Raw genomic sequence first — 23,225 nt, 5'->3', positions numbered from 1 at the left:
ATTTCAACATTTATAGAGCCTGAAAAACAGGTTTAAGTGGCTTAAGGGCCAATTCACGACATTCCACAAGTTAAATCAAGGATTATTGGTATTGACACCAAGGCCTAATTTGGAGTAATTTGGTAGCTTCCAATATTGAAGGAGCTGCTGGTAGAATTGGTGTGCAGGTGGCGTGACCATCTTTTGTACTGGATTATCCTTACACAGTTGAAGAAGGTGGCAGACTTTGACTCACAGGACACTGTCTTAACTGTCAGTGACTGTCTTAAGTACTGACAAATGTGTCGTGACTAGGGGTGAGTACTGGTATGGTCCAGGTCCAGAGGATCAGGTCCAGGTCCGGACTTGAACCTGGACCTAGTATTTTCTGAGTTGGCCGGGCCAGGGCAATACTCAAAACAATGGTCCATTTCGATACAAAGGAATCTGGTTGGCAGAGTATCATATCTTCACGTCAACAACATAAACTGTCTCTGTTAACTTAGACCAACTCTCCTCTACTTTGCTCAAATTTATTTTTTACCAATAAGCTTCAAAACATGACCTGCCGCCATAGTGCCGGTATAATCAGTTCATTTTCAAATCGGTCCAACATCCAGTGCACTGAATTTTTTCCAGTCCGTTCCAGACCGGTCCAACAAGAAAAAACGGTATTGTATCAGTACACCATACTGGTACCGGTACAAACCCATTTTTTCTTGTTGAACTGGTCCAGAAAAAGCTAACCGATCCAGAAAAAGCGGACCGGACTGGTACCCACCCCTAGTCGTGATGATGTGTTGGTAACCTACCGTGTTGAAGAAGGTAGCGGACTTGGTGTGCATGTGTCGCGAGGTAGCACAGCCCTCCAGTGTGGTTGACAGGATGAAGTGCGTGATGTTGGCGCCCGCTGTGCAGTCAGCATCCTGCAGACTGAGCTGCACCTCCGTGATGCCGTACGGCTGAAAGAGAAGTAAACAAGCTGTCAGTACACAATCAGACACGATATTATTAGATGGCTCCGAGAAACTAGAACAATTGCTGCAACAAGTTTTGATGCTTCATAACCAGCTACTGTCACATGTCTGTTTCAAGAGGGTCTGTATGCTCTTTTCCGTAAGGCGTAGGCAGGCCTTTTAATTTCGCGTAATTTGTAGGGAAGCTATTTTATTTCACGTAATTCGTAGTGAGGATGGAAAATTGACCGTAAAGCGTAGCCAGTGTATTTCACGTAAAGCGTAATGGAACCTAAAAATTTCACGTAAACGTTGCCGGCCTTCGTGAATTTAACGTAAAGTGTTGTCGACCGTCCCAAATTTAGCGTAAAGCGTTGTCAGGACCCCCCATGCAGACCCTCTTTCAATACAGATACAGAAAAAGTGGATTTATCTCTTTGAATCTGGGTGGTCTCCAGCTAACACTGTTAGGTAGCCCATGTTGTTGATTTTCCAGGTTAAAAATGTAATTTTGCATTATCAATGTACATTTTCAACAGTTTCATGTTATTTTGCGATGGAAGAGGTTTCCATTCCAACAAGCAAATTTTTATCTCCAGGCTGAAGGACGGGTCCTGGAGACGGCCTTGCTTTGAATACATCATGGGCATCAATTAATTCATCATGTAATTGAATTTGTATTGAATTCAATTTTTAATAGTCCTACATTGCCTTCCCAGAGACCAAACAGCTAGTAACCCTTCTACACCTTAGTTACTTTCCCGACCACCCCCTTTGATAATACATGTACAATATTTCCACCTCTCTGATTTAATATTCTCAAGTTTCTCAAATGCACAGCTTCATGAAATGTTTAGTAATTACCCTCATGACTTTTCCTTAGATCAAACTTGATTCCTCCTGGTTCCAAACCAATGAAAATTAATGGAATACTTATAAACTGAAAACTGAGACTTTTGGTTTCTCTCCTACTCACTGTACAATAATAAGTTCCAAAGCTTGTGATACTGTGATATTATGGTGGCAAAATCTGTATTTGATGAAATCTACTACCAGTAACCTAATCTGTACTATTTCAAAATGTTTTTCTGGACTCATTAAAGCAAATACGTACAGAGGTCTGCTTTTGTACCTTTTACAAGACTGTACAACATGTTGTAACCCAGGCCCCACCTGTGGCTCAGTAACTAGGGTCCCAGGAGGATAATCCTTTCTACATGATTACTTCCTTTGTGAGGATCATAATCACCTGGTTGAACAGTTGCATTAATTGGCAGGGTTCAAATAGGCCACTGCCTCTGGGTCTCTGAACAGGGTTTCCTGCATAGTTACTTTGTTTCCTTACTGACAAGGCATCTATGGTCTATAGACATTGCTTGGTGCATGTGACACTACAATTGGACACTAATTGGTCACACACATTGAAGACTGTTACTTTGAAAATGTCTACTAGTAGACATGATTAAAAGATACTAGAAAAAAAGTACATGTATAAATTATCAGTTACTAAGCATACGTCGATGTAGGTTAGACATCCAGGTAATAAGATACACCAAAAAGTAGTTGTAACTCAAGCAACTGGATATGGTTTTGGAAACGGTCAGAAGTTTCGGATAGAATCTTCATTCATTCTTCATTCTTCATTCATAGAGTATAAAAGACCTGTTTCTTCCAGATCACTTAAGTGTCACTGACGAAGGATAGTGGATTCTATCCGAAACATCTTTCCATTTCCAAAACCAACCAGTTGCTTGAGTAACTACTTTTTGGTGTAGTTAAAGCATCTTGTGGCTTTGAATATCCCCACAAACCTTTGACATCCAAATTCAATGTACATATAAAGGCTTGCAAATGATGATAGCAGGGTGGATATATGAGAAATCTATTTACCCTCATTCACAATAGTTGGTTATGTGTTAGTTATATTATGTATACATTTATTTACTCAGAATCCTTCTTACAACATTCAGAACGAAGAGCAATGCCCATCTCCCTTTCTATAGTCCATGAGGCACACAGTTATGGAAATACTACATAAGATACTTGGTATATCACATAGGGGCTGCCAGTATACCACAGCAAAAAAGACAGGGCTCGAAATACCACCTGCATATGCAGGTAAGTGCAGGTAAAATTGGAGCTGCTCAGGTTTTTCTGGTGTCTACCTGCACCTAACCTGCACTGGTCAATGTACTGGGTTTTATACATGAATGTCAGGTGATGTAGATGTATGTGGATTTAGCTGCATTGACTGTTACCACCCGTAAAGTATAAAAGAAATAAATAACAATGGTTCCTGGACAATTTTAGTACGATCCATACTTCCTAAATTCAGATTGGTGCAGGTAAAATTTGTCTGGTGCAGGTAATTTTTAATGTTACCTGCAGCAGTGCAGGTATGCAGAAAAAAAGGATTTCAAGCCCTGCTAGAACTACAAAAATTCACCTACAACAACATCTTCATCCTTGAACTCTTTGAAGACATTTGGAACCAACCCACCTTACACAATTTCAAGCGCAGCCAACGCCAAAGCGTTTGGGGATATTTTTAGGGGCAGGATAACAAGCAAGTAATATAAAAACACATTTTCCTCCTTGAATCCTTGGCAGACTTTCAACAGAACCACTAAACATTATCTTCAGATGTGGGTGACTTAAAGTACTCAAGTACAAGCACATTTTCATCCTTGAACTTTTCTTGTGCACTGGCAACAGACCAGTTTTTTTGCAAACTATTAAAGTCTAGTGTTTGCAAGAATATTTGATTTTGTTTCCCATTGCTGCTAACTACTCAATGCCAGCTGTAATATGTCCTCATTGAAACTCAACCCTAGCAAAGAGGTAATGAAATTAACTGGTAAACCACAAACCCAGAATTTCAAAGTAAAGTTCTTCCACCTGTACATAGTCTGAGTCAGCCTTTTCACCAAAACAAACTCTTTGCAAAATTGCAGTTTTCAGATGATGCATGTAAGTCACTGTGATCTTTGACATGCATCAGCAATTTGTCACAATGGCAGTGATATCAACGTTATAGATCATCCCTGTACATGGTCAGACTAACAACAGGCATACGATTACAGTACTGTAAATGCATTTAAGTTCGTAGGGATTGTCTTTTGCGGTAGCGGGAAAATGGAGTGTTTACGGTGGTTTTATTTAAGTTTGCGGTAGTGGCATAGACAATTGTTAAAAACTATAATGTAAAAATGTTCGCGGTGGTTTTGAGTTCGCAGTGAAGTGACCAAATCGAACATAAAACCACCGTGAACATTTCTGCATTTACAGTAACCTTTAACTACCACAAAGATAGTACCATTGCTTTTTTTAAGCCAAGCAGACCTGGTAAAGTCAAATAAGAAAATATCATGATTATAACTGGCAGCCACCTTTTGAATCAATTATCCTTACCTAGTATCCTGTGGCAATGTACAATAGTACAGTATACACACACTACTCGGTAAACATGAGAAATGTTATGACATTTTGTCGGCACAAGCTGCGCTATTTCAAGCCTCTATGCCTGGTGAAAGACCAGTCATTATGCATGGCTTACACAATGTTTGTCTTCTGTTTCAACCCAGCTTAGGCAGCAAGCCATGTTTTCAATTCAAGCTCAACTTCAAGTTCCTTTACCACTTAAACTGTCAAACAGAACTTGCAGTGTGTTTATGTCCATGTAACCCAAGATATGCTCCCTAATCAGTCTTCTGTTTGTTATATCATGATAAATCAGAATGTTTCACAGCTGCCAAATCATCTGACACAAAATATGACAAGTCAAAAGTGTTTTCTGAAAGGTTTCCTTCATAAAGGGAAGCTATGTGACAAGCACTTTCTTGGTAATATGCAGGGCTGTTATAAGCTGGCTTTGAGGCCTTCACCTCAAAGTGGTCCTTCTATTATGTTAAGTTCTAATATTGAGTCAGACCTAATCTTTTGAGGATTGTTGCTCCCTCCTGAACTGCCCTGGGCAGCCTAATCACTTTAGGGATGGTCCAAGAGGAACCAATGGGCCTTGTGTGCACAGGGGAGGAAATGTCATCTCTTTTAATGCTATTAATGCTTAGTTCATTGACATATCCTTATGCATAGTTGTTTCTCTTTGCAAGGTTGTTAGCACCATTATATTATACATCACACATCTTGGAAAACATGACAAAAATAGAGTTGTTTTGCAGACATGCATCTACGTATCCTGTTGTGTCATTAGTACCATGCCCACAGTCTGGCTTGCCATGATGTTTCGTATCAAGTTTCAAACGTAAAACATTTTAATAGCTGTGCCGTTGACAGGTGTTCTCAGCACTCAGCTATAAACCTAGCGGGTATCAGTTGGGCCCTTACATTCTCACCTGCCTATATACTGTAAAAGCATTTAAGTTTCCGGGGATTTATTTTTGCAATGGCAGGAAAATGGAGTGTTCCCGGTGGTTTAGAGTTTGCGGTAGCGCCATACACTGTATTCACATACTGTAATGGGAAAATGTTCGTGGTGGTTTTAAGTTCGCGGTGAAGCGGCCTCATGAAAACCGCGAATATAAACCACCATAAACATTTCTGCATTTACAGTACACAGTATTCCAGAGTGGTATGGTGTGAAGGTGTTGGATGTAAGATTTGGTCTACGTCAATAATAGAATATTTGGTCTGCGTGTGAAACCTGTTGGATGGTATGAGGCATAATTTAGCTACTTTATAACTCCAGGGAGGAGGACCTCCTAATGAAGTATTGTAGTTGGGGTTGTTATGCTGTTTGCAGCTGCATCTACGTCAAGAATAGAATATTTGGTCTACATGTGAAACCTGTTGGATTATGTGTGGCATGATTTAACTAGTTAGGGAGGAGGGTCAACTCCCGATGTAGCTGGGGTTGTTAGGCTGCTTGCAGCTGTATCTCCCAATCCCTTTGCTGCACTCATGTGTGAGATGATGCATATTTTTCTATACCATAGCTGTTTGTGTAAGTGATGTAATATTTCAGAAATCACACCTAGCTTCATAGAATTGTGGAACAGGTCACCAATATTATGTCATAAGGCATTTGTGGGTCAGTGCTAATTAGGTTATCTCCAAGCAGATGTCGGGTGGGACCTTCTGGTGTGAGTGGATCAAGGGTGGATCAAATAAATCTGTCCAGATAAGCAACTTGTACTGTTCAGTACAAACCTGGTGTGTTATGTCATAAGGCGGTTTTACTGGGTATGTGAAAAACAAACAAACAAACATACCTGCAGCACAGCCTTGGCCAGTGCCACCTCCATGGCCCTCTCCCGACAGCGGACAGACATGGCGGCGTGCAGGGCGGACTCCAGCTCCTCCTGGGACATGGGGAGGGGCGGGCGGCTCACGGGCACCGACCCGTCCAGCGTCCGGCCCGCCAACATCCCCTGGTCAATCATGCGACTGGCTTCTACAATATGTAAAAAAATAAATAAATAAATATACAAAACAGATAAAATATAATGCTAGCCCATAAAAGCAGACATCTTGCCATTATGGAAATTTATCAAACTATGGACCTAACTTATTCAACACAGAAATAGTCCATAACTAAATTTCATTCATTCTAGTCTACCCATGGGTATGTTGTTGTTGACTGTTGCTAAACCTTAAAAGTTTGTACAAATACAGTACATCAGAATACCAATCATTGGCAAAATTTGCATTGGTTTCTGCACCTTCTAGACCCAGAAGAAAGTTACAGGACACGTTGGACTATTCTAGTGTTGTTAAAAACATTATTTTTAAGCAAACGGTTTGCAAAATCCTTTTAACTTCTTTTATCTTTTAAACACTGTGGTGCACATCTTAATTTCTTCCTAACATCCCCTAATAACATCATGTATTAACCTGGAATCCCCAGCTTGATCTGTAGCCTGTTGGTGAGCTGTACTTCAGTGTAAGACTGGATACGATGGTACCCCTTGTCCTGCTCCACCCATCTGATCAGGTCCTCCCCATTGGCTGAGATCTCCGCCATCTGTGATGTCACAGGTCCCATTCCTGCCTCCGACACGTCTACCAGAGCATTCGCCTGCAAGCAATCGGATTGCAGTGTGTTCAGTCAACCGTACGATGTAACAGGAAAACAACAAAGTAAAAGCGAGATGAAGTCAACTGTTTGTGACAGGTCTACAATAGGTGCAAGCAGCTGTATGATTGTGGGATTAAAATGTTATGATGCAATTACAATCTTCTGCTTCATAGACACAGCATAATAAATTATTAGATTACTTCTATATTCATTTGCTCTTCGCATCACCCCCTTGACATATCTGCCATCTCCCGTTACCTCGATTTTTACCACTGTGACTGCCTTTAGCTGAAGATTATGCATCTGGCTCTATTTTAAGATCTAGGATTTGTTTCATATCTCTTCTTGGAAAAGAGAGACCAGTGTCTTGTGTCAATGGAAAAAATTTATCCGAGAGACAACCAAAAATTCATCACATGGCCTATAGGTCTTTGTGTGGCGGTGGCCACTTAGTTAGATAGGCCTGACTGAATAAAGATACAATAGATATAGTTCTTGCAAGATAAAACACTAACCAGCACATGTAGAGATCCCTTGATATTCTGGGACATGATTCTCCACTTCACCCCCTTTGTGTGTGACTTCAACACCAGCACGATGTTCTGTTCCATCTTCTCCTTGTCCCGTGGTTGGATGTCCACAACAATACTGCTCAGAATCTTTGCAAACGGGTTCTTGTTTGCAGAGTGGATCTGCAGGTTTAAAGTGGTAAGAGAAAATTATCAGTGATATCACTGTATATTTTATGCAGATACTGCTTACAGATGTCGAGCATGTCATGTCTAAAAACAGCAGCAATGCTTGTGTTACAGGAAATAGCGTTTTAGAGGGTCTATATTTCACAATTTTCAGGAGGGAGAATGCCACCGGACCCCCCTAGGATTCCGCCTTTGACAGGATTTCCATTCAAAAATCCTGATGAAGGAAAAATAATTCAGGCTGGCTAGAACACTGGACAAGGCATAGATAAAGCACATAGACTGGGCACGGGAGTCTCCAGAGGCAGACCCACTGTGACTTCATGATGCCCACTCTACTCTCTTTGTCTCAACAGTTTCTCAAATGAAAATCAATGTGTGCTGATGTCATCCATAAAATTTGCATCCTTTGGCCAAATTCCTACATTCTCTAACTTATGATGATCCGATGCCTACTAGTTGTTATGGTATTCTGCCTTTTCATCAACTTCAGAGCCAAGAAAAACCATTACCCATATTATGTACATTGTAATACATTGCTGTTGTTGAAGCAGATGACATGGTTTATCTGTGCTTCTTCACAATAAGCTGTTTTATTTTCACACAGAACCATGTGTGTGCCTGTAGGAAGGGCAGTGACCCTGTCAAGTCCACCTAAAATGAGCTATAACAAATGGATTTCAGATAACCTTGGAGTAACCTTTTCTAAAGGCAATATGATACAAATTATCCAGAATGAAAACAATTTCTCTCTTTTCCTGATCCACATATTTCCTACATATTTGCAACACTCAAGGAAACTTATCTGTCAACTGGATATAGCTCTAGAGCTGTGTTTTTCCTTGTATAACAGTAACCCAAGCCCAGTGTCAGCCCTAATCCATACAACAGTATACACTTGCAGTTACAGCCTGTGGCATTCAGCCAAGAACACCTGCCAAAACTCAGAACACACTGAAGATCATTCCACTTTAGAAATTGGAAGGGGGAAACCAGAACACTTTTAATCTTTTTCTGCATCATCCTTCCAATTTAATTTCAATTTTGATTACAATTTCGTGTACATTGTAATCCCCTAAATTCCATATTTTGCTGTTTCTTCTTTCAGTTTATATATTGTCAGAAATACGAATCCTAAAAAATCTGTTTGAAAACCCCCCTACCTCAACATTCAAAGACCCTATCGTATTCATAAGTAACAACAAACATATTGAACAGTTTCCAACCTTCAAAAACATACGTATGTTATTATATGAAAGTAGGTAAAAGGTAGTCATCCTACAGAATTCAAAGCCACAGTACCCACCTCAACAACGTGTACTTCTTGCTCCTGATTAGCTGTTGTCATGGCAATGCAACCGTGCGCAGGCTGGGGCTGGAGATATGCGGAGTAGGAATTTGGGCTGAGGAAATTTCTAGTGATGTTACAGCGAGGAGGGGACAGCATGTCTGTGTTGGAAAAGAGGGAGGAAAAGTTTACTTCCTCTCACACTGATGACAACATACCTGCATGACATAGCAATACATTGCCATTGTTATATCAAATCATAAAACATTATACCATGCCAAATGTCCTGCAATAAAGATCGTTCATTCATTAATTGGTTGGGTGTCTGTGTGGCGCAACGGCTAGAGCGTTGGAATCAGAATCAGTAGGTCCTGAGTTCGATACTCGCCGTGCCCCTATCCCCATGACGATGGAGTGACGCCCACAGAGCCTGACGGATAATCTTTCTAAAGGTGCCAAAAACACCTGCACACTTGCCATTAAGACCCGTGAATTCTATTTCTTATTCATTGAGTTATTCAATCATTCATTCATTTCTATTCTTTATCCTTCCAATCTGGAGAGCCATAATGTAAAATACATACATGTCCATATACACAGTGAGACTTTGCCATAAACTGATTACTTTCACACACATAACAAAGGCTTTGATAAAAAGGATATCTTATACATGTATATTCATTCATTCAACATGCAATGTCAAAAACATTTCAGCCAACAACCAAAGCCCTTGGGCCAAATCTGTTGATTACCAGAAGATTGTCAGATTCCAAAGTCACTAAAAGATTTAAAGCATGTTACTTCTGATACTACAGAAACTTTGAGACCATCTATAGGATATCCCCCTGTTGACCAATGGTTTTTGAAGAACTCCAACATTGACTGTACCCATGTTTTCTGTTTGGGAACTGTGTCAACAAACATTAACTGATTCATGGGCACACACCCAGTATGGCATTGTATAAAGTCCAAGGTGAACACAATATGGGGCGTTTCATTTTGAAAGTTGGGGCAGGAGACAGATAGAATACAAGCAAAAGGGTGGGATGATTTGGATAAGTATGGCAGCTCAATTTGGTATTATGGAAACTTCTTGGAATTATTCTAAGCTTCACAAATAAATCCCTTTTTCACTAAAGGATTGGAATTGTTAACTGAAGACATTGGATGGGCTTTTGGGGGGTTGATACATATAGGGACTTATGTAGTCTAATGTATCTCCCCTATGATATCTGGGCTGTTGGCAAGAAAAACGTGAGGTCCTTTCTGTTGAGAATGTAAACCTGGAAAGGTTCCAGAGTTTCACCTAACAGGGCTGGAAACATACCTCTCCTAACCGCAGTAATGCACGCTGCTGGAAATTTTACCTGTAATTCTATTGGGGCTCACTTTCACTTATGTATGTGAACTAACATATATACTTCACTGTATGTGTCAGGAACAACAATGGTATTTGTAACAGCTAGTTTAATTTAGGTTCCATCTTGTAAACAAAATCAGTTGAGTGGGAAAGAGGCTAGATCATTATCTTGTTTTCTTGGTTCAACCAAAAAATGATGACGTCTACTAGCCCTCTTGTCCAGGGCAATTGAAAGTCCTGATCGGGCAAGTGCATGACCTACCCCCCTTGCAAGTAAGATTTTTCTATTGAGTGAGATTTTGATATACCTGCTACTATTTACAGTCATCCAGCATCGGTCAACAAAGAAAAATAGAGGCAATAATAAAAATTCCATTGCTAGTGAAAATGAATATAAATTGACTTTTGAATTTTGGGCAAGTGACAAATTGGGTCGGGAAAGTAAATTTTTTATGTGCTTGCACGATAGGACAAGTGAATTGTAGAAAACTTGTTCAACCCCGATACCATTATAGTCCTACAGTGTTTCTATAACTTACCTTCTCCAACTTTTATGTAGATGTCATTGGCGTGTTCCAGCTCAGTAAAGGATGTGATCCCGTGGTACATGCGGCGTGTCCACGCCAGCAGCGCCTCCCCCTGCAGGGGCATCGACCCCTCCGTGTTAACCGCCACGATCATCTCTCCTTCAACTGTCACACTGGACCCCAGGGTTACCTGTGGGGGAAATTACCAACATAAATAATAAGTTAACTGCAAATTCTTGCCCGCTGGCTGATTAATATGGAAGTAACATAGAAGGGTACAAACTGAGTGTAAAAACAATATACCAAGTGTGTACTAAAAGCTAACTCTAGATTGAAGTTTTTGGGTTATTGGATTTGACTTCTTTTTCAGAGACAGTGAAAGACAAAAGATCCCACCTTTTCTATTATGTGTGGGTTTTGTGATGACAGAAGGAGAATTGTTTTCTTTTTGTCAGTGGAGAAATTCGTGTGGAAATTGGTGGCCTCTTCAAACAGCTCTTTTCAACGTATGAAGACAATGTGACATACCCAAGATTTTCTAATGTATATTGAGAAGAATGGAATGCTAAATAATCCATCGCATCCCATTGCTACCTCCCAAACTTACCTAGCCACATACTTCCTACACAGGTGGACAGTTGCCAAGTTTCTTGCATATCTTTATTCTATGAACTTACCAGCACAAGTAGGTACGAAAATAGTAAAAACACATTTAGCAGTGTGCCATTTCCATTTACAAACTGTGACATTTACAAAGAAGTGACATTTACAGACATGTGGCAGATGCAAACTAAATGTGACAGTTCATCATCATTACTTTTCATCAATCACCATCCATACTCCTGTAATCATTGTGACATTCGGAGTTGCATTAAGTGGCTTCTTAGAACAAACCTGCAATGGCCCATTAACTCTATAAATGTTTCCCATTTCTCTCCTGTCATGCCTGATGGCTTAAAAGTGCAGCAAGTTCAAATCCTTGCTATTACTGGCAATATTTTCTTGGTACAAGGGAAGGGTCTGCAGCCCTTCGCCTAACCAGATGTGTTTCTTTTTCTAATTTGGGGAGCCCGCATCAGCAAGCCCACATCAGCAGACCACTTCTCTCTATCAACAAGTGTGAAGGACGAGACTCCCCTTAAATATGGACAGAAGGCTTAACATCCCTGAAGGACTACACACAAGCAGTAACATGTGCATATGCAAACATGCAAAACATAAGACTGAAGTCAAATCTCAACCTCTGGGTGGATGCTAACTACATGTAGACCCATGTTCAGGAGCAGAGGGGTCACTGTTTCCCACTGCAAGCACACGTTTGTCATCATTCCGTACAAATTACGTGAAGAGAATTTCTACTGATTCAGATCTACAATGCTTGGCATGTGGTACCATTCCCTGTACAGTCCTGATCATGGGATTCGTGACCTCCTATACATGAAGGTGTATGGAAGACAGCCTACATAAACATTAAGAACAAACAGCTACACTGCATGCTCATCTGGTACACAATCTATCTACTAAGACAAGACCAGTAGCTATACTTAGAAGGAAGTCCGTAGTGCTTGCAAGTTTGTGTGCAGATTTAGAATCACATAAAAAGAGAGCCCACACAAACTAGTACAATCAAACAATCATCCTGACTTTACTCTCATTCTGGTCCGCAAATGTACAATGGCAAGACCATTACCCCTAGCAAAAAAAGCGGGTGGTCTATACTATACGAGTATGACTTGCAACTTAATGTGTGGATTAGAAACAGAAAAGCAGGGTCTGGTATGCAGCATACAATTCAAACAAGTGGTTTCCACACATGGCATTGCAACATGAGACAGTTCTTTATTGACACTGAAGAAGGTGACAGTGGTCGTTGAAAATTTGATCTGTGTATACCTTTGTACTGGAAGAAAGTTTTAGCATTGTTCTAAGCTCCTTTTTTGTTAAAAGAAACCCATCTAAAGAAATTTTCTCATTAAATCATTAATAGAAAAACTTTTTGTTGGTAGACATAATGTTATGTCTCATTTTTACACAACACAAAAAAATACAGAAATAAATATCTGTTTATTTACTATAATCAAGTGCCATGTTTCCTGCAATGCAGTTTCTAAATTGTGGTTGACGTGCAGTCATGTCTAAAACATGACTTCAACAAGGCTCTTACATGAGGATTTTTCATCTTCAGACAGCAAGTGCTAACCAAAATTATGTCTGTCTAGCAACCTGAGCTTTTTAGACCTTTGACTACACATGTATTAAGTTAGGTGCCGTTTCCTTTTTAGACTTTACTGGGATGCACTCTAGACAACAACAACTGGACAACAACTTCTTGAGATTGTCCCAGCCTAAACAGAATCTATTAAAAAATCATATTTTGACTGTATCCTCATATTCAGACATGGCAAAGAAAATTATATTACTTTCAGATGAGTTGTGTTTTGTCAATATTTTTTGTTAGAGACGAACCTTTCTACTTTCTTTCTGTTTGACACATCTTGTAAATTTTTTTCTAAATTTCTTCCCCCCAACTTTCTCCAAAAGATTTCTTTCTACTGGTAATCACATTCAAGTTGTTTCTTTCTATTTCGTTCTACCCTACCATCCTCCCTGGTCTCACTCTGTACATTGACTTTAACACTAGGGCCGTGTCTTTCACTATGCTTCCCTCCTTTTCTGTATATCGACTTTAACTCTTGGGCCATGTCTTTCACTACGCTTCCCTCCTTCTTCAGTGTTGACAAAACATGGCTTAGAATTAAGAATGGAGAGCATTTTGTCAGCTTTTCTGTGGACTCCGGCAGATCGTTAATGGACCGTGTTGCTGATAAGTTCTCTGTAGTTAAAATATACACTTGCCCTGGCACGTATCAACTTCACCTACAACTTAGAACAAGTAGTACAATACAGGAGCTACAAGTGGGAGAGCCATCATACTATTACATGTGCCAAGTTTTCCTAGGTACTGCGCTGGTTAGGCCAAGACTGGATTATTGGTACAACAGCTGCTGTAGCAACGGCAAGATCCCACCCTAACGAGGCAACTAACAGGCTACTAAATATCAATACAAGTACTATCAGTAGTATTTGTAGTGTATTCTTATCGTAAAACAAGTCCAAATTCTCGTCCTAAAACAAGTAAAAATTCAGCATTCTTAGCAACATATACCTGCACTGAAAGTTAGGAAATATAATACCTATCTTCACCAAGAAACTTCAAAACTTGCCAAGTAAAAAAAAGTTCTCCCTAATAATACTATCTGCTCCCAGCTCCCATAAACATATAGTTTCAGCTTCCCCTCTGAGGTTACCTGTACAACCAAACAATGCCATGCAGAGTGGCAGGCCTGGCCCCAAACATAACATAACAAGTTCAAAGTACACAGGAAAGACGTAATTCAGTTTGGATCTCTTTTGTATACTTGAACTATGTTACCTGTTTTAAGTTAGCTAGTACATGTACATCTTGTTCAAGTGGCAAAACATGGTACATACACACCAGTGGTTCAGATAGAGTCTGTTCCACAGTGCAGAAAACCAATGTTCCATATAGTGTAAGGATCCTTGGCCTATGCCATGCACACTGACAACATTCCTAAGATACAGGCAGCAAAACATGCATCCGATATCTTGAAAAGAAATGTGCATAATGTGTATTCCAGAAGAATGGGAGAATACACTTAAAACTGTGGACAGGTGGTCACTATAGACAGAAATGCATAAAGTTTAATGGGAAAAATCATCTAAGTATCTATGGGACCAACAAATAGTGGTCACATTGGCCAGGCTATCCTTATGTAAAGTTGGTCACTTGGACAATTACTGACTATACTCTGATTTACCTGCATGGTTTTGTGTATGTACTGAATGTTGGAAAGAATACATAATTCACCTTGGATGATTCACACATATTTATAAATTTAATACAGAAAACTCCCCATTTCTTTTTAAAAATAAAAAGTACAACTGCATAAACTGTTACAAATACTGGAAACCTAACACAGCACCACCAGGCATGCAGAGATTTCCAACCATGGTGACAAATGATAGCAATCAGGAAATTCAAGCCCTCTCTCTTGTTGATTAAACAGGACACACAAGCCCTGCCTCTCTTCTCCATCACATTGTGGTACAAAGTGTTTGAATACTGATCTCCTCCTATCATTTACCTCTCATACCAGAAGTAATCAGCTTTTACAGATGGGGAGAGATAGTCTTGGAGAACATGTATCTTCTTCCACTTTAGGCATACTTAGTACAGCATTATGGCTAACAATGACTGTAAATTTTTTGGGTACCATAATAGTGTTTCAACAAGAAGTTGTGCAGCTATCACTTCACTTATAATACTACAACACAAGGACTACCTTTACTTTACAGAGAGCTTTTTGAGAGCCCACTAGAAATTTTTACCATTAGATTTCAGAATTGTGATCCCAACCAATGCCATGGGATTATTCTGCTTCCGTCTCTTTAGAGTAAGGACTGCTTTGACGTGTTGTATCTAGTAGGAGAATGGTACTTACATGAAAAAAGGCCTGTCTGTTTGGTGCGAGTCCATTCACTTTGATCTTCCACACAATGGGTTGGTGCGAGTTGAGTACAAACATCAGGGGCTTCTCCGTCAGGCCGGGGAGGATCCTGTTCATTCGTGCCGAGATGTGCAGGGCGACCTCCGTACTCGCCACCGAGAGGTACGCCGGGCTTCCGCTCAGGAGGTTCACCACGTACACCTCGTGGTCGAACCCTACCGTGGCGCGGCTCTCGCACCCCGAGGACACCGTGAGCTGCTGGTAGAGCGGAGTCACGTACGGGGAGCGAAAGTTGCGCTTGGGGATGCAGGAAAGACCTGACACCAGCTCAACTGGAAAACAAGGACATCAAAATAAGTGTATAAATAAAACAGTAAAACTACTTGATAATAATCTCGGGTCAAATGTATTGCTGTGCTTACTCACTGCCATATTCCTCTAATACATATTATAACGCATCATCCTCCAAGGCTCTATACAATGTCATACATCTTATAAATATAATCATGAATGCATCGTCGAACAGTGCAAGGCATTGAGTTCTAACACTTACTTGTATACATAACAGTATCACATATATATCAGTAATATATGAGTAAATACTTTGTACCTAATTTATGGCATCACGCCAGACTTCCACAGTACATCATAAAATCAGTGTCATTGGGATTTTGCCTCTTATCTATAATTTGTACCAATACCTGAGCAAAAACTTAAGAACATGGCCAGCATCTTTTTGTATCATTGAAGTGAAAAATATTGTGTAGTACAGCATCCGTCGTTTTATCTTCCTTCTGATCAATCATAATCCATATTCAACCCTCAAATATTAACTCAAAATATTTCAGCAAACCAACGGTCTCTGGAAACAATTCAAAATTTCAGATATTTTCTCGTCTAAATCTCGTCCTCTGGAAGCAATCATCAGCCAACCGTGATGAAAGCCCGGTTAGAGAACCGTTTATAAATCGATAACAGCGCTGATGACACGCATGTTTCACCTCACCTGTTACTCCCAGCAGCGCGACCAGCACCAGGACGTTTGTCACTGTCACCGGCGGCATCAACATCACAGCCCCCCGCCGGACACTCATACTCGCCACGGTGGGAACGATGATCTCTCGTGGCATCAACACCGGCACTACAACCCTCCTCTCGCTACCTTCTCACGCCGTGTTCGATCGGAGTTGGACCCTACAAAAGTTTTTCTTTCACCTTTTTCCAAACTTATGTTCAGTTGCTACAAAAAACAACGAAAAGGCCACTTCCTTGCACAAAAATCTTCTCTGGCCAAGAAAAATATGCCACCCTATTAAACACCACGTTTCGAAATACTCCAAATCCAAACAAATACCCTCACGGGTGCACTTCGTTTTCAACCAAAAACATGTTTTGCAGCCAATGCTCTACCGTAGACCGACGATGTACAGATAATCTGGTGTCCTGAAATCTTGTGCAAGGCTTTGTCTTCCTTCTTGGTAGACAAACCCGCTCTGTCAGCTTCGCTCCAGCCTCCCCTCCAAATTGTCTGAACCGCAGCTGCTCGCCAGAGTTTTGACTCGTACTTTCCTGTCGTACGTAAAACACCTTGATTGAGACGTCAACAGGTTCCCGTGGACTCGCCCATGACGTCGTGACGTGAACTTGGAGCTCAGAAGTTTGGAGGTAGAGTTTGTTGTACCTCACCTGACGCCCACCGCCATCTTGCAAGCCTGCGGCAATCACGTGATCACACTCGTTCCCAGACTGCGTCGTTCACAGGACCACAAAGTGCCGCCGCAGTGGTCTCAATCAGTTGTCATGGCAACTGCAAATACAGAATAAGTTCGCGAAGGCTATAAACTCTTTCATATTGATACACTATCTGTCTGTGTATCATAATACAGGTACCATTTTGTAACTGTCCTGCACCAATTTACCCATTGCGATCGGAAACTGGAAGTGGAAGACAATTTTTCATAGAGCAAATGGAATTCGCGCTTCTAGTAACTTGTACGGGTTCATTGTTTCCCAAAATGTATTGCAATGTTTTCTCTGTGATTAACTTGAAAGGTGTGTAGTAATATCAAAGATTAAAGAGGGTCTGAGACTGACTTGTACTCCATTATGAAATTTGATAACATTTCAAGTTCTCCATTATGGGGTCCTTCGTTGCGCTAAGGAGCTTGATAAAAGCTCCTACTCCTAGCTTGGCGGCGCGTTCAGAGAAATGACGCTGACTGATTTACAATATTCGCGTAAGTTGTTACATAAATTACAAACTTGATGGATTACGTTGTAAAGGCTGAACTCTAACTTTCCAATGAAAAATGTACATTCCAACTTCTTTCTAGGATTTCGCCCAAACGAAGTGGGACTTCAGCGTTATGGAGATCATCGCTGTTGGACAAATGAAATGTCACAATCCGATTTTGAATATAGAATTACCACACGCTAGCGCTCTTTAAATATCGTTGACGTTCTTTTGAAGGAAACACCGGACGCTGCGTTTGATTCGCGATCGCTAGGTAGCGCTTATACACAACCCGACCAGTTACGAAAAGTTCATACTTTAAACAAGTTTTTTTTTTAAACCTCCTTGCTGTAAACCCGACATGCATTATGATGGGATGTGTCTGTCGCACTAATACACAATCATCACCAATTAACAGAGCAATCTGTTATTGATTAAAATGACAATAGTGGGAGGAGACTCTCCTGCTGTGAAGTCGCCCCTTTTCTGTTTATTTCACACCTTATTGAACGACTGGATCGGTATTTGCACGGTAAAGTGTGTAGCCGGAAGGATATTCTTTCAAGCAACCAATTCTTCCAACCAACGTTCTTGTTCCAACGAGAAATCGTGATAACGTCCTTGGTCTTCTGTATGTAGTACTCTCCGAGCAGAAGTTAGGCTCCGACTGTTTTTGACGTTTTTTTAAGGTGTTTTTATTCATTATTGGGCTTTCAATTACATGCATTTATTTTGCACTGTTTCCTTGATGTCTCGCGGCCTAACATCAAGAAAACAGTACAAAGAAAGCCCGATAAAAATGCATATAAAAACGTCAAAAAACAGCCAGAGCCTAACCTCTGCTTTATATTACGTAGTAGGCCTGTTTTGTCCCTTTCAACTATTAAACCATCCAGGTTATATCCTATATCCATAGCAGTTCTGTGCTCCATTTCAATTTTCTTTCTTTTTTTCGGCGGAAGCATTGCATACCCCTGGCCTCCTGACAAAGCTTCTGTGGGGGGCCATGTCTTTTGTATGACGTCGACCTTCCTTCATGTGTGCAGAAAGTAATTGGCCATTGTTTTCACCCAGTCGGGGCTAATGTGCTCATTTGGAAACGTTAATTTTTCTGATGGAGCCAATCATTTTACATTGAGGTGTGAATCAGCTCTATTGACAGTGCCTGCATGAACTTCCCTCCCTTTTGATGATGCGTAAAATCAAATTCATTCAGACTTCTCATGTCTTTTTGAATAAAGCATGAAGGTAATTATCAACATAAAGGACCCATAAAGTAAAGGTGGGTGGCAATGCTAATAGGTCAGAAAGGAAGCTGGAGGAAAGAGAGCTTTCATAATTGAGGAAAAAATATCTGTTCTAACATGGGATTTGGCTACCTAGCTTTAATACACATACATGTACATTTACTTATACCAAGGAGTTTTTATCAATAAAAGCTCCTTGCTTATACACATACATATTTTCACTCAACTTTAGTAGAGTGGAATTTGTTATCAGCAAGCACAGTAGAGGCATCTTTACTGGATAGTTTTCAAGAACATTTGCAGATAGATGTGCAAAAGTGAGGTGACAGGTAGTTCAGTGTAATATAACCAGCTGCTGCCGTGCTGCGTTCCTGCAAAGCTGGCAGGTTACACCGAAGGGTGGTTATACCGGCTATATAGACACACTGAGATGCTGCTTTCTCTGATAGCTACCCTCAGAAAACTGACAAACAAAACAAAACCTGCTAAGCCAATAAATGCTAGCAACAGAACTTCCTATTGTCAGGTAATACGTGTGTGATTTAGAATCACATGTAATTTACATGTGATTCTGATAACTTTATTGCGCCTGAATACACCATCTTATTTCAACATTCTTGTACAAAAAGGAACCTTGAAATATGGAAGCTAGGACTTTTTTGCTGACACAAATCGATAATAAAAGAATTCTTTAAAATTGTTGTTTGTATTAAATAAACGTTTCCATTTTGATACAATATTTTTTTGTCTTTTCTCCATTACATTATATGCTTTTTCTAACTTCAACAATTTTATATACAAATGTGTATTTTTTTAATTTTGTTTCTTTGCTTATATGTACAGTTCCAGAGGAGGCAATGATAGATCCTATGGTTACTAATCCAACTAGACCAGAATATGTCTGTCATATAGTAATGGCAGATTGTCAGTAATGGCAAAGTAATAATGTCACAGAAACAATGAACTTTATTTCTAAAAGTAATACACAAAATAGAATTCCATTGTAAAACATGGTTGTCATCTGTATGAATGTGACCCCGTTCCGGCCCTTGCCTCCGCTTCTCGTTTGAACTGTTCCGGCAAGGTCAAAATGGCCGCCGCTATCCCATCACACCTGAAGGGTAGCCTTCCCACAATGCTCCACTGCCACTTTTCCCACCTTAGTAAAAGAAAGTACAGTAAAGATAAGCAACATGCAACTATTTGATTAAAACATCTGCCATATTTCTTCACTCTGCTGAAGAAGGACTTTTTAATTGATGCACATTACTTTAATATACTACAGTGAGGCCTAGGAAAAAATCTTGTGTTCCCTGTTTCCCAACCGGCCCTAGAAAAATCTGTCTACCCTAGCTTTCTTTGGGGGGTCGGAACAGGAAACACAGCCTAGTAATGTGCATCAATTTACTGATAACACACCTGACTTTACCACTAGATGTTGCTGTCCCAGCTGAATTTAGCATTAAAGCATTGGTAGTGTAACAGTGGGGTTCAAGCGCTGCCAAACTGACCACACCAACGGCTCTAGAGCTTTTGGTGTTGTGGTTTGCACGTTGGATTTGTAATCTGCCGACCAGGGTTCGATTCTGGGTGTCGGCATGTTTGTTTGTTTCTATTCTTACTCGCCCCTCTGAATTCATACAGTAGGAACTGGTAGGACCCCCCCTTTTCAACTGGACAGGTTTTTCCAGCCCATTCTGCTGTCTGGACTGGATAGGTTTTTCCGAAAACTCGTTAATATTACCAACCTGTCTAGATCCAAGGTCTGCACTGTATCTGTGTACTTGGAGTTGGCATGGTTGAAGCCACCAAATATGTACAAGGTCTTGTCCAACACAGAGTGTCCAAACCAGCAGACAGGGAAAGGCCAGGTGCTCACTTCCATCCAGCAGTTCTATAACAACACACAACAGTCACACAGGGTTTAATACCCTCACACTGCCAAACATTATTGAGAATGCAAATTCAAAGCACTTATGATCCATTGCAAGGTGATCTGCCGAATACAACATGTTGACATGCCTATCAGGTAAGATGACCAAGTATGTGTATTAGGAAGGACGTCATATGTGGTTGGCACTTTTAATACGTTTGAGTGATAAGCCTATGGCTATAGCCAACTTGATTATTTAAGACATCATGACAAAAGTGTCCCAGTGTCACTGATGAAGGTAGTGGATTCTGCCTGAAATGTCTGACCGTTTCCAAAATTATATCCAGTTGCCTGAGAAATTGCTATCTGGTGTGTCTTATTACCTGGATGTCTAACCTTCATTGACGTATCATTACAAAAGGCTACAAGACTTGAATCGCCTCCAGAGTAGGTATAGTAAGATAATCATTATGTCTGTCCTCCTCCAAGTTTTCCTAAGGAAAAAATTACCCTCTCATGATATCATATAACATTTTTTTTAAGCATGCAATATCATGTTTCTTTAGAACGCAAAGACAAAATGGAACAACTTACTCCAGCCGAGCTGTACATCTCCACCTGTGCGATGGTTATTGTTCCATTTTCACCCCCAAACACGAGGAACCCCCCTGGAACTGCCACCATGGCGTGGTTACTCCTGGCGTGCCTCAGCGGAGCAAGCTCGGTCACACCTGAGTCTGGATCGTACAGTCGGAAACCGTTCCTCCCACGAGCGATGCTGCGCCCACCACTGATGTAAACTCCGCTGCCATGAGCACAGCAGGCGTGGCCGAGTAGTCCCACATCCAGAGCCGCGGCATACTCCCAACGGTCCTCCTGTGTCATCAGATAAACTAAAATGTCTTTCTAATAACACATATTTGTTATGCTATGTGACATGTCCTTTACAGGCTAAACTTATCAGATGAAGGCACAAGGGTAGCCTCCATAGCTGGCTCTCTAGGGCCTTTTTATGGCTCATAATACACTTTTGTTGGCCATTTCTTTTTGTACTGGGTCGCTTATTGCTGGTCTTTTCTGACTGGAGGGCCGGCAGTACCATTACACTTACATTATGGTTAAAAAAATTTTTCTTTGGAAACAGTATAAAATTGATGTATATGCAGATGTCATCTATATACTAGTAATCAAATCAACATGGCCTTATATACAATAAAAAGGAAAAGAAGAAAACTAGAAACATCTACTAGTCCATTGATTTTTCAGCTATCATTCATATCCATCAACATTTTTAAATCAGGCTGCTAAGGTACCTTTACTGGAAAACAAAGTTGTCAACCCGACTCACCAGGGGAAGGTACTTCTCCACTGTGGAGAATATCCTCCTCCCCAGCCATCCACCAATAGTGAACAACCCCCCGTCCAGCGGCAGCATGGAGAAGCCAGACCGGGGATGTGACAGGGGGCACAGCTCAAGCCATTTGTCAAATCGGGGGTCATAGCGCTCAAACATGTCCAGGCAACTTGTGCCTCCAAACCCTGCAACATGTGGCCACAATTGTGCATGACAGTCAAAGTTTTTACACCTTATTTCTGTACACAATATAAAACACCCACCCACAAGATTTAGGTCAGTTTTCTGACCCTTTTTGTGTTGAAATGACCCATTTTTTCAAATAGTCTAGAGCTTGAAGAATATTTTTGAAAAGAAAATTAGATTTATCTATTATTTTTGGAAAATCAACTAGAGATTTTAAAAACTTATTCTGGCTTATAGTTATGGAACCAGAAACAAAGAGGACAACAGGTTTTATGACAGCCATTTCACACCAATTAAATGGAAAGGAGGAACAGACCAGAGAAGCAGCCATTCACATACTGCTGGACAATAGCTTGAGCTGATATCCCCTTTTGCATCCCCAGTATAGCAGGTTCTTTTTATTAAAAGTTGCTAGTTGCTACCTGACTACCAAGATGGACAAAAACTACCAGGATGGCACCCAGCCTGATCTTTAATTTCATGTTGAAGGGGAAATATGACTTAGCCTGGGTATCATCCTCCATAGTGACCGCTGGCACAAACTTTTCCCTGCAAAAAGTTTGAGCCAGCGGTCACTACAGTGGATGCCAAGGCTTAGGCTACAACTTTTACCTCAAATGAATATTTTTCAACAGTGGAATTGATCTCCTTCCCCTTCCACCCCCCCACAGCATACATGGACCTGTTCACTGTGACCAAACAGAACTCTGAACGTGGGTCTAACATGGGCTGCAGCTCAAACCACTTGTTCCAGCGGGGGTCGTACATATGGAAGATGGACAGCCACACACACTGGCTAAACCCTGCAATAATACAGACAACAAAAACAAACATACACCATAAAGACGACAATACACCAAGAAGTTATCTAAATGTAAGACTATATGGTACATCTATCAGGACACGATAGACATAAGTTGGTAGAAAGACAACTTCATCACACAGCTACAGGTAGGCT

The 23,225-nt window shown here is 40.7% G+C and overlaps 2 protein-coding genes and 1 long non-coding RNA gene across 3 annotated transcripts in view; all 3 read right to left on the bottom strand.

The window, feature by feature from the left end:
- Positions 1–17,128, bottom strand: part of LOC118420816 (transforming growth factor beta receptor type 3-like) — a 30,206-nt gene extending 13,078 nt beyond the window's left edge. Inside the window, exons 1-8 of the mRNA XM_035827832.1 lie at positions 16,381–17,128; positions 15,369–15,706; positions 10,858–11,035; positions 8,977–9,119; positions 7,488–7,664; positions 6,789–6,972; positions 6,167–6,348; positions 792–941 (exon numbers count right to left, since the gene is read on the bottom strand). Coding sequence (XP_035683725.1) covers positions 792–941; positions 6,167–6,348; positions 6,789–6,972; positions 7,488–7,664; positions 8,977–9,119; positions 10,858–11,035; positions 15,369–15,706; positions 16,381–16,504 — 1,476 coding nt within the window. The 5' untranslated portion in view covers positions 16,505–17,128. The remainder of the gene's footprint in view (positions 1–791; positions 942–6,166; positions 6,349–6,788; positions 6,973–7,487; positions 7,665–8,976; positions 9,120–10,857; positions 11,036–15,368; positions 15,707–16,380) is intronic.
- Positions 17,129–19,802: 2,674 nt separating this feature from the next.
- On the bottom strand, positions 19,803–21,146 carry LOC118420411. The gene is made up of 2 exons (XR_004831738.1): positions 20,603–21,146; positions 19,803–20,013 (listed from the first exon to the last, which is right to left on the bottom strand). It is a non-coding gene; the product is annotated as an uncharacterized LOC118420411 (long non-coding RNA).
- A 3-nt stretch (positions 21,147–21,149) lies between these two features.
- On the bottom strand, positions 21,150–22,871 carry LOC118421752 (kelch-like protein 9). The gene is made up of 3 exons (XM_035829252.1): positions 22,076–22,871; positions 21,322–21,603; positions 21,150–21,221 (listed from the first exon to the last, which is right to left on the bottom strand). The coding sequence occupies exons 1-3, from the start codon at positions 22,238–22,240 to the stop codon at positions 21,150–21,152; spliced, it is 519 nt and encodes a 172-aa protein (XP_035685145.1). The 5' UTR covers positions 22,241–22,871.
- Positions 22,872–23,225: the final 354 nt, after the last annotated feature.

This window comes from Branchiostoma floridae, chromosome 8 (genome assembly GCF_000003815.2).
Source record: "Branchiostoma floridae strain S238N-H82 chromosome 8, Bfl_VNyyK, whole genome shotgun sequence".
NCBI lineage: Eukaryota > Metazoa > Chordata > Leptocardii > Amphioxiformes > Branchiostomatidae > Branchiostoma > Branchiostoma floridae.
Note: the sequence above shows the minus strand (reverse complement) of the source record. Positions and strands in the feature narration are given on the sequence as shown.